The 13,077-nt window shown below is 33.5% G+C and overlaps 1 protein-coding gene across 2 annotated transcripts in view; it reads left to right on the forward strand.

Annotated features, from left to right (window-relative positions):
- The window catches only part of LOC145297712 (wings apart-like protein homolog), a 427,159-nt gene that overhangs the window by 88,487 nt on the left and 325,595 nt on the right, over positions 1 to 13,077 (forward strand). For both annotated transcript variants that reach the window (XM_080143917.1, XM_080143918.1), the window contains one exon: positions 11,187 to 11,255. In XM_080143917.1, coding sequence (XP_080000043.1) covers positions 11,187 to 11,255 — 69 coding nt within the window. The remainder of the gene's footprint in view (positions 1 to 11,186; positions 11,256 to 13,077) is intronic.

Genomic DNA, 13,077 nt, shown 5'->3' on the forward strand with positions numbered 1-13,077 from the left:
AAAGAGAGAGTGAGAAGAAAAAAAAAAATGGAGGAATTGTAGCTAAAACAACAATAGTTGCCTATCCTGGTTTTTATAATTAATAGTGAGGGGACGATTCCAATATTTTCCTGATAGTGATATAATTACTGATTCTGTTTTAAATTCACAATTCCAATTCTTTTGAAATATTTAGCTTAAAAAAAGCCCAGGTAATATATGCATATATGTTCACAAACGTGATGGTGAGGGATCTATAAATTTTAATTTTACTGACAATTTAAAATCAATAAATATTTATCATCAGTACTAACAATGGTAAATTTTAAGCAAAAACTAGCTGTTAATCGGTGTTGCTAGGTCGAAACATATTAGCGGACAGAGGGTTTAGTCTCATACTATATAAGATACACCAAATATGTTAACTTCTTAGAATTTTTCTGAAAGTGGATCACATGGATTTATGGAAGCATAAAATACATCAAGTTTCTGGAAATTAAATGGAAAACAGCTTAAAGGGGAAATAACTCACAGCTTAAATAAATAAAATTACTTCCGTTTTTCAAGGCAACTGGTATAGTTTGATAATAATTGAAATTAAATTAAGTAAATCAACTTTAAATATTTCTAAATAGAACAATGAATGCAATTTTATTGCTACAAATAATTAATAACATGGAGTTAATTATTAAAATAGATTTTATTAAATGTAATATGCAAATGATGTTATTCCTTGAATGTAGATTCCTTTTGAATACATAGTGTATATAAAAACCATGCTGGAATAAAAGTGTATATAAGTTCGTTTTATGAAAATTAATTTTCAGTGTAAATTTTGCACTTATTAATTAAATTGTAAACAAAGAAACAAACAGACAAGAATACAACTTTATTATAATACAAGATTCAAGCAAGCAAGCAAGCATGCACAGACAGTTCAGTTTTATAATTATATAGATAAACAATTAAAAGAATCGTTTTTGGCATCGGAAAATAGGAATAAATGTTTCCAATTCCATTTCAGATATTTCAAAAAGTTTCAATTTTTCTGATTCCAATTAATCGTTCCAACTATAGTAGTCAATAGCATTGCCTCAGTAACGCAATCGGTTCGCCTGGCATATTTAAATACAAAGGTTGTAAGTTCGAACCTGAACAGGGTCATAATTATTTTTACACTTGTTTTGTTCCAAAATGAACTTGTACGTTTAAAATTATATTTTTAAACAGATCATTTTTTGTTGTTGTTTTGTTTTTTCTTCCTAATTTATATCATTTATAAAATTAGGATCCCGGACAATGGCAGGTTGCCCTACTAGTAAATGATAAAGCGCTTTTGTCTTTACATGGTAATGTGATTGCAGATAAATCAGTAAAAACAAACTCTATTATTTAAATGAGTATTTTCTTTTATTTAAGAGGATGGGTGATGGTTAATCCTATATTGGATTATCTAGATTAACTTGATCTATCATCATAGAAAAGAACTTTCACTTATCTTAATGGATTATCCTTGTCAGCAAAACCTCTTATCAAACCGTATGGCATTTTTTAAAAACTAGTTTACAGACATTTTGTTTTTTGAAAGATTAATTTACCAACCACCAAGAATTTTTTGCTAACCACTTCGATTTTTTACGCTTTTAGAAAATGTATTATAAATTAAAGGTTTTGCGTGTTATATACACTTTAAAGCAGTTTATCAAGCACTCATTTAAATTTATTTGGTACTTATGCACTTATTGTACCGTTTCGAAATAATTTTATTATTTAGAAAGCCATTTTTATTTTTAACATGAGGAGGGAAGGGGATATTGTAAGTATTCTGTACTTTCATCTAACAATTTAATTAAAAAAAAAAAGATCCATATTATTTGTATTCATCGGACTACTATTCTCATCTTGAGTGTGATTTTCACAACATTTCGGTCGATGTAACCTCCGACCTTCTTTAGAGGTGTATCTTGTCAGACTCTGGAATGTTTCTGTCAAATTCAGGTATTTTGAACAGAACTCTTTATTTACTTCACCGAGGGGGGGGGGGTAACATGCTCTTGTACCGGCAGCTATGAGTAGACAGAGGTCTTAAGTGATTTGCATTTTTCGATCACCCACACTGAGGATTGATCCTTCAGGAGAATATCACTTTTAAGGTATATCTTGTCGCACTCTGGAATTTGGACATAATTTCAAACTGGGGTAGCATGCTCTTGTTCCATCAGCCATGATTGGATAGAGGTCCTAAGTAATTCGCAATTGTATTTTTTGATCGCTCACACTGAGAATTGAACCCACACCCTTCAGGTGAATATTTCAAGGTGAGAACAGTAGTCCGATTATCTAAATAATATGGATGACCAATCCTCATCTCAAAAATTCAGAAACGTCAAGAAAAAAAAAAGATATAAAATTTGAATTTAATTTGAAAATACTATTAAAAAATAGCACGGTAGAAGTGCATAAGTACCTTTTTTTTTTTTTTTTTAAATATTGTTTTTTTTTAAATATTGTTTTTTTTTTTCTCATATTTTATTAATATATATATATATATATCCATTGATTTTTTTTTTTTAAATTGTCGGATTACTTTAAACACTCATGTAATATGTGCATATATTTTTGCAAATTCAAAAATACATTTGTATGTCGGGGGGTCTAGAGATTTTAGTTTTACTGATAGTTTAAAATCAATAAATATTTATTATTTTATCATTAGTAACAGCAAAGGAAAATTTTGTATTAAAAAAAAATGGTTTATTAGCATCAGAAAATAGGCAAAAATTTTTCGGATTCTGATACCCCAAAATGTTTCAATTGTCCTGATTCCCGATTGTGATTCGTCATCCAAACACTAGTAGGTACAACGTGTATGCTTACATATTAAAGGCCAATCAAGCAGTTGGGATAATCAGACTCACCTATCAGACATATACTTCAAAGATTAAACAAAAGATCCACCCAAATGAATTTTTTAAATGTACGATTCTAGCTGACATATTTTCACCCGATCTATGAGGAATAAAATAATGTTGAATGGTGTTAATTCTCGTTTTCTTCATCTATATATATATATAAAAAGGCGAAAATGTGTGTGCGTGTATTTTTGAGTATGTCCGCCAAAGGCTTTTTTCACTGGGCTTCTTGGTCGACTCACTCCTTAAAACTTTTTATATGCTGTCTAAATCATAATATCTATGACTTAAGAACGGGGGTCGCAGCTATCTTTAATCTGCCCGACTTTTACGCGCTATTTTCATCTTCGTTACGCTTTTCAGTATAAAAAAAGCGAATGAAGGGGCGGGGCAAACAGAAACTGGCGTGCAGTGCAAAACTAGGTCAAACATCACGTGACTTAACTTTCTCGCACCTCATTTTCACTTTATGAACGTTAACTTAAGATGCTTATCACTTCTTCTCCCCTCGTGGCCGAGATGATTAGGTCTCAGGGTTTTTTTTTCCATTTTGTTTCCATCTTCGCGTTAAGGCTTTCGGGTTCAAGCCTACCTTCCTACTAAAACTTTTTTCCTTTTACACTTCCAAACACCTGGCCCACGTTTTTTGTTTTCAAACAGGGTTGTTTTGATCTACTTATCCCCCCACCCCACCACACACACCTCCAAACACCCGGGCAATGCCGGGTACCCCCTGCTAGTCTATATATATAAAAGGCAAAACGGTCGCAAGTGTTTTTGTATGTCCAAGAAAGGCTTTTTTTCACCATACTTCTTGCGTTTGTTACGTTTATGGAAAATTTTCCTTACACTCCCTAGATTATTATATCTCAGATTTGAAAACAGATGTCGTCTCTATCTTTTATTTAATCGAGTTTTTAAAAAAAATCCCTGGTTTCCAGTGTTCTTTTGTCTTTTTCGTATAAATGTGAAACTGATCGAAGCAAGCGCCTCCTGGCCGGGACATCCAGAAGGTAATTAGCTTTGATCGATGTGTGGAGAAACCCTTCTTATCAGACAATTGCTATTTATTTGAACACTGCCAGAGCTCCTCCTTTTTGGGGGGAGCTAGTTTTTCCCAACCTCATGGGAAAACAAGTACGACAGAAAGCTGAAAGTTTAACTGGCCTACAGCCAGACTTAAGTTTGTGATTTCATTTCATGACGTATAGTTGACCTCACTAAATTTCAATGCTTTACATTTGCGCTCGTGTCATTACCTGGTGGTAAATTCTCAGGTTTTCTTTCACTTTTTTTTCTGTTTTTGCATCACAGATTCGAGATTCCTAGATGCCGGAAAACCTTCTATTGTAATAGTTTATTCACTCAGGTGGCAAGACTTTGTAATTCTTTCCCTGTTTTCTGCTTCCCTGACTGTACTAACCTGCAAAAGTTTAAATGTAATGCGAACAGACATCTCACCAAGATCATCAGATTTAAGCTTGTCTTTAAAAACATGCATTAGACATTCATGACATCATTTCTCTACATGCAACACATATCTTCAACCCTCACTGGCCACGTTTCACTTCCATACATCATAAAATTTCCCTTGGTCGACATGTGTAATGCTTTGCTTGTTAGTATTAACAAAAGTTCCCTGAACTTGCAATCACACTAGTACTTGCTCCATCCTGTGCTCCAATGCTATCACCTACATAACAAAACTTCTCAATAACTTTGCCATCCGATTATACTTTCTCCACATATGAATTCTCGTTTGTCTTGTCATATAGAAGGTGTTTTTTTTTGTTTTGTTTTTTTTTTGTTTTTTTTTTATAGAGGTGGTGAAATTAAAATAAATCACAGAAAAAATTTTTTTTAATACAAATATGTCGTTTATTCCAAAGATTAATTTTGGTGTTTATAATTTAAATACGATTTCAGACATATGGCCTAGCGGCTTGACCATATATAGCGCAATCTAAAAGTCCAATTCTTACAAACTTTGTGCAGTGTCGAAAGTTGTCTTCCAAGTGTTCTATTGTGTCTGGTCTATCAGCTTAGACATGGGATTTCACATATCTCTAAAGAAAGTGACCTAAGGTGATTAAATTGCACAAACAAGGTGACCAGTTGATAGGTCCATTTAAGAAATTATTCATTCATTAAATGTTTCCCTCATTTGCACTTTACAAACGTTGCTCTGGTGTCTTCATGATGAATTGCCAAACCAAGCTGAACTCAAAATAACCAATAGTTGCCAAATCTGCAATTAAAGAAAACAGGGTCGTCAATTTAAGTTCGCCACGCCAAAAAAAAACAAAAAACAAACACCCTTCTAAACTTCAGAAATGTGCTTCACTTCGACGGTCGAATCAGGTGGTTAAATTTCAGTAGCAGTGATGTGGGAACCGAAGTTCCATCTTTCAATCTCACCTATTAGTTGCAATTATGTACAACATAAAAGAAAAACAACTTCAACAACAGTGTTATAGCTCATGTATCTCTTGACGTTTATTGCTTCATACTGTCAGCACTGCAGGAAGCCCCCCCCCCACACACACACACATTAAAAAAACCAGAGCTTATAATCAGCTTATCTGTTAAAAGGAATGACTTCTATAACTACGTGTCATTTCAGACTTTCTCCTATGATTCGACTTCCTGCACACGTATTTCTCGTTCTACTCTTACTTCTACTGAAATTTTCCATTCACTTATGTGGAAAACTTGCAACCTTACTTTTACACATCTACATCTAAATATTATTACACACAAACTCATGGTCCTGGATATGACCTGAAACTATATCCGATGGTGAGCCCCTAGCTTGTGGGCTTTGGGGAGTGTGGAGCTACCCTTTAATTGCCATTGCTCCCAGGTCCACTCTGACCCAGAGTGGTAATACCTGTTAGGGTCCCAACTATGGGTTAAATAGAAACTGACTTGAAAACAACAAATATACTCTATTAAAAAATTGTTCTTCAAAATCACTGGATTCGGCATTAAATAATTTGAAAAGGGTTGATATGCCGTAAAACAAAAACCAACCAACCAACACTCATTATCATTTCTCAACCTATAATGCCACTACATTTGAGTATCCAATGCAAACAAAAAAAAAGTTATACTCAAAGTTTTTGGTAATCGTCTTCAAGAAAAAATAAAATAAAATGACATATATATTTTGATATGTTTGTTTTTATTATGAATCACCACTTATCATGGTCCAAAGGCCACTTGAGGATAGGGGTTGATGAGTGTTAGATGGACCATGTGACAACACATGATGATGTGTAATGATGGTGGAAGTTTAATTGAATTTGATTTTTTAAGAGTATGGCTCAACATAAGCATTGGTCCTTCTGCATCTACTGACCCGCAATTTCCACAAAGTTGGCTTGAGTTCGATGGGCAGCTGACGAAAATAACCGGAAAAGGTCAGCCAAGTGTCCCGCAATTTGTAACGAATGCACTGTTTTTAGCTAATACGAATCTATGAAGGCTACTTTTTCATAAATTGGAAAAAACAAAATTACATTTGAATCGCACAGGTTAGCATTAGGGTTAGAGACATGTTTGTAATTTTATTTATTTCATTTTCATGTGTTTCCTGTTTATCATTATAATTTTCTCGTAGCGATTTAACGTTTTGTGATTGGCCAGTTATTCTTGTTAGCTGCTGAATATACCTGAGAAACCTTGTGAAAACCGCGGATCGGTAAATGCAGGAGTACCAAATTTGTTCACATTGGACTTGAAAACATTGTTGTAGTTAGTTGGGAAGCAGCTTCATGGTATATTATTCCACAAGCAGGTAATTGTAGGAAAGAAACTTTGCTCATGGAAGTTTCATTTAGTTCTAGGAAGCAAGATAAAGAAAGGATAACCATTGAACATCATCATCATCATCATCATCATGAAGAAAAAGGAAAGAAAACCGTATTACTACTACTACTACTACTAATTTGTCAAGTTTGGATAATTTAGATTATTATGAGTTTTTTGTTTTTACTTTGAAGATAAGAGTTAATGAGTGTCAGATGGGTGGTGAAACAAAAATTTGTTCACATTGGATTTGAAAACCACAATGTTTTAGTCAGTTGGGAAGCAGCCCTACAGTATTTTGTTCCATGGACGGGTAATTCTAGGAAATAAATTTTGCTCATGGAAGTTTCGTTTTATTTTAGGCACAGATAAAAAGAAAGTAAAAAAAAAATTTCTAGTATTTTTCTTCATGCATTATTTTTTTTATATATTTATTTATTTATTTATTTTAGCTAGAGTTGGGTTATGTTTCTATGATTCTAAAGTTCCGACCCTCTGACACTGCAGCCCTGAATGTAACAAACATCTTACATAGTCACCCTAAATTGTATGTCTACAAATTTTTGCTAAGCTCAACTATGGCATTCCAGAAGTTAAATCCGCTTAACATCATGATTGACATCAGGTGGGCTTGAGGATTATAACAAGAGAGTCGTGTTTCACTGTCCAGGTAAAGATTGAATTCATTTCTGTGAAAGGTCAAAAAGAAGGTCAAAGAAGCCATTTCTCATGGAAGTAGATTGCCAGTGAAAATCTAGAGAAAAATCCGGGTAACAAATTAGACAAGAAATGACCTTCGTTTTCTGATAATGTTGGCACTTTGCTAGTACCAAGCACTAAAACTAAACAATGTTTAAAAAGTGTGTGTGAATACATGCACACATATACGGCTCAAACAATGTATTCACACATCAAATGATAATAAAACCTTCATGAACATAGAGTGAAATGGAATAGCTTCGAATACAGAAGACAAATGTAATTGATGAATCATGTTTGCAAATGTTTAAATTGATGGCCATTATTGTCCAAGCAATGCTAGTACCTGTGTGTGTATATATATACTACACCGTTGAAGACTGAAGGATCGGTCGAAAATTATGTACTTATAAAAAAAGTTTTTTAATTTTTTTTTCATAATATTATTTTGTATTCCTGCACGTCACCAATTGAAAATGAATAAAGAAAAGTTATAAACTTTTATACTTTTCGTATTCTTTTTTATTCATATATATATATATATATATATATATATATATATATATATATATATATATATATATATATATATATATGATCAGTTTGGCAAAGTTCTTGCAGTTATTAGCTTTTAAATTCAGATGAACATATCTCGGCTCAAACAAAAATTCATTGGTGGAGAAACAAGCACCATCAGAATCAACACACGCAATGCAAAACAAGTGTATTCATGGCAGTAACATAAAAATCTTGTGTTCTGGTGGCGATGAAATCACTGAAGGCATTTTTGATATCGTTTAGGTTTTTTAAGCATTTCTCACGCAGAAAGTTGTCGATCACCAAACAATCAGCATCACCTTCTTTTGGTGCAACTCTGGCTTCAGGAAGTGTCGTGGAGCTTTGTCGGCATTTGTCCACTGAGCTGAGCACCGCCCGTTGTCTTAAAGAACCCATTTTTCATCGTAAGTCACATCCCAATCAAGAAACGAGTCGTTCTTGTTGCATAAAAGAAAGGAAGGTGACACTTCATAATGGCATTTCTTTTGGTTGTCGTTAAATTCTTGAGGCATCCATTTATCAAGTTTTTTTTATTTTCTGATCTCTCTCAAGTGGTTGGAAATTGTCATATATGTTACGTCTAATTCAGAAGCAAGTTCCTGAACAGTTGTATGTAGATTGACTTTGACTAGGGCTCTTAATTGATCGTTGTCAACATCCAATGGCCGACCACTAAGCTCATCATCTTAAAGACTCTCGTCGATGCCACAAAATTTCTTAAACCACCATTGTGCCATGCATTCAGTAGTCGTTCCTGGGCCAAATGCTTTGTTGACGTTGCAAGCTGTTTCAGCAGCTTTTTGGCTTAACGTGAATTGAAATAAGAAAATTGCGTGAATTTGCTTTTTTTCATCTTGTATTAAAAATTCTGCAATAACCTTTTTGTCAACCTTATATTTGGTTAAAAAAAACTATGTGTTTCATAATCCAGAGGTGTACCATGATTTCGTTGACATGGATAAACCTTTATTATTTGAAAAAGGCTGTTAGAATCCATCTAGGGTCTTTGATGGCTCACAAAATAAACATTGCTTAAAAAATTAAATTGAATGAGTGCTGTTTACAATGAATTTACACAAGTGCTTACTTTGGGGAAAGTACCAAAGTAATGGGTCAGGTGGCGGTCTGTATGGCTGTGCATAATAATTTGTACTTTAGCTCTCACATGGGAGCAAATTATTGATTCCTTTTCAACATAGTTTGATGGAATATATATATATATATATATATATAATTATATATATATATATATATATATATATATATAATTATTTTAGATGAAAGAGTTATCCATGGACACATGTTTGGCTGTATCTAAGACCCATCAGTGCAGCTGACTATAGCATGGTTCAATCCTGTAACCACAGTTTGCTATGCTATAAAGTCTTGGCTCAAATTATGTTCTTTTATTGCCTTAAATTTATGTTGAGTTGCTTTTTGTTATTTTTTTCTAGTGATAATTATATTTAGTATAAGTTACTATCCCCATGATTTTTTTAGGGAGAATTATCTTCCTTATATTCTAGTTTCCTCCACATTCTAGTGATGTATGTAAATATCTACATACATATAAATATTTGTTTGTTCATGTATTAACTTAATTATTATAGAGAATGCACCCGACCACAGACTGTGTGATTATTGAATTGAACATTGCTATAGTCAGCTGCACTGATAAACCGTAGATACAACAAAACATGTGTCCATGGATAACTATTTTATCTATACTAATTAAGTTAATACATCAACAACGAATGTGTGTTTATATTTATGTAGATATTTATATCCATGTATTTGTACACGTCCCTAGAATGTGGTCCCTTGATTTCTGTGAAATTCAACTAAAGTAAAAATAACATTAAAAAATAAAATTACAAAAGGATGACGTCATTCATTAAAACAGATGAGGATAACTGCAAAATGATGTCACAAAGTTTCAGGTCATCTATTATACTACTAAAACTTTGTGGATTTTGATTGTTTGTTGATCGATTGTTTATCGCTCTTGATTGTTTTTGGGTATTGTTTGTTGATTATTTGTGAATCTTGATTATTTATTGATTATTTGTGTATGTTGATTGTTAATTTTGATTGTTGATTGAGAATCTTGATTGTGGGTCTTGATTGTTTAGTGTTGCTCTTGATTGTTCATTGGTGTTTGTGAATCTGGATTGTTGATTATGTATCTTGATTGTTTAGTGATTGTTTGTCAATTTTGATTGTTGATTGATTGGGAATCATAATTGTGGATCTTGACTGTTTATTGATCTTGATTGTTGATTGATTGGGAATTATGATTGTTGAAACTCATAGTTGTTTACAAACACCATCCGCCCTCTAACAAGAATAACTAAATAAACATAACAACAAACAAATAAATAAACATAACAAACCGAGCATGCGGGATCCCCCTCCACGAGTGAAAAATTTACTTTTACCATGACTAATGATTGTGTAAAATTTCAAAAAAAAATCCAAGGCGTGGTTATTGAGTAAAGTGCAAGCAGATGAACAAATAAACGATTTGGGGGCAATTTTATTCCTATAATGGCCCCTAGGGGCGCAACCAAAGTTATCCCAGAAAATCTATTCTGGCAAAAATTTACTTTCACCATGACTAATGCTTGTGCAAAATTTCCGAAAAATTCAAATAGTGGTTATTGAGAAAAGTACAAACGGACAAATGATTTGAGGGCAATTTTACCCCTATAATGGCAGTGGGCAGGGGCAACCAGAGTTATCCCGGAAAATCTGTTCTAGCAAAAATTTACTTTCACCATGACTAATGTTTGTGCAAAACTTTTTTAAAAATCCAAGGCGTTGTTATTGAGAAGTGTGAACAAACGAATGGATGAATGGGAGTGAATTACTAAGCCTAATCCTTCCTTTGTCGGGGGTGGGGGAACCAATAAATAAACATAAAAATAAATAAACACAAATAATAATAAGGTTGGGAAATTCATTTTTAACATTAACCACTCATATCCTTGATTCAAGGTTAATTTATTTTGAACATGTATATTTTTTCCTTTTTGTTTTCAATTTCAATTGCTATTTACTTATGGTATAGAAAATTATCTTTAAATCTATCATTTTTCTATAATTATAGGCTTTTTGTTTTGTTTTTTACCAAAACAAAATGTTTTTGTTTTTTAAATTGAAACTTCTTTATAAGTAACTCATGATGTATGAATATCAATTAATGAAACAATTTTTTGTCTCTTTCAGTCACCATCAAAAGCCATTTATAATGCCCGGTCATGGGTGATGGACATGGATGAAGACTTAGGGCCAAAGGTCAGTCTTTCTTCGATCATCTTTATAAAGCTTACAGCGTAAAGTGCAGCTTACTTGCCATACTTACTTGGCATTGTCCAAAAGTCTTTTTACTTTATTTTTTGTTTTGCCTCTTTATGTTGTTTGTTTTTGATTTTATCAATTTATTATTTTGTTTTAATATTTAAAACCATTTGGAAAGTTAATTTTAAATATTTAAAACCATTTTGAAAGTTAATTTAAAAGTTATTGCAGTATAATTTGATCATTAAATTATTGATGGAACCAACTATGCTGATGATACTGCCATATTGGGTGAAAGCTTCACTGACATTCAATCAGCCATTGATGAGATGCAATCTTATGCTTTAAAGATCGGCATGAAGATAAGCACCAATAAGACAAAGTTACTAAGGGTAGGCTTCCTTCCAAATAAAAAACGACTGGTTGTCCCTGACCTGCAAATTTTTGAAGAAGTCGATCCGTTCAAATACCTTGGCTCTATAATCATCGCAATAGGCCAAGGGGAGAAAGACATCCTCAACTGCATCAGCAATGCTTGCACCACCTTCTGTCGACTTTGATCATGGCTCTGGTCTCAAAAAGGAATAAGACTGAACACCAAAGTCAGGCTTTTGTCTACACCATTCTCTTTTATGGCTGTGAAACTTGGTCTATGCAGACAAGTGAGCTACGCAAACTGGACGTATTCGACAATCACTGCATACACCGCATCCTCCATGTTCACTGATAACAGTTTATCACTAACATTACAGTTTGCACTTGCTGCAAGTTCCCCCCCCCCCACCTCAATCTTTTTTTGCCAGACGTCTTTGTTAGTTTGACCATGCCCTTTGTTAACACCCAGGTGACTTCATCCATGAAGTCATTGACCCAGCAGCACCACCAGTAGGTTTGAGAAAATGCCATAGTGGCCAATTCCAAACTTGGCTCAGGATGGTGTAACAACAACGAGTGGTGTGCATTTATAGCAGGAGCAGCCTTGGATTGCCATGTCTGGTCAGCCAGTACATTTTGTACATGATGAACCTTTCAGAAAGATTATTTTTATTGTTGGAATATTTTTTAGATGAATTATTTATTTATTTGCGGACTATTATCTTGGGTGAAAGCTTTGTTGACATTCAATCAGCCATTGATGAGATGCCATCTTACACTTAAAAGATCGGTATGAAGATGAACACCAGTAAGACAAAGTTACTAAAGGCAGGCTTCCTTCAAATGAAAAACAGTTGGTTGTCCTTGACACGGAAATCTTTGAAGAAGTCAATCAGTTAAATAAGACCAAAAAATCCGATCTTGATTGCCCTTCGGGGCCCGAGGTACAGTGGATAGAAATGTTGAATTTCTACGGTTCTAGATGAGCATTGTCTGAAGATAGCAATTTCAATCCTACCCAAAGCAGACCAAAGGATTAGTTGGCCAAAATGTGGTAAGACAACAACAGCTATGGAAGGCAGTAATTACTGAGGATACAGTTAAGAGACTCAGCATTCCTATCCCATCACAGTTAACCACCTGATGAAGGCCAGAGGAATAGTTGACCGAAACGTGAAACAACAATTATGAAGATGAGGATAATAGTTTGCAAATAAATAAATATGTTAGAAAGAATTGGTCCTACTAACCTAGGGTGAATAACTGCCAAAAATCGCTGCCATGATGTTTAGCTATAACTGTATTTATGGCCTCTGGGTAAGTCCATTTATTCCTGAAATGGGTAAATCAGCTTATCTCATAAAATTATTAAAGTAACGTTTTAATCTTCACTAATAAAAATATTGGATGTAAATAACTTCCAAAACTTTCAATCTTTAAATAC

This window comes from Euprymna scolopes, chromosome 18 (assembly GCF_053919585.1).
Source record: "Euprymna scolopes isolate OS-2025 chromosome 18, ASM5391958v1, whole genome shotgun sequence".
In the NCBI taxonomy this organism is placed as follows: domain Eukaryota; kingdom Metazoa; phylum Mollusca; class Cephalopoda; order Sepiida; family Sepiolidae; genus Euprymna; species Euprymna scolopes.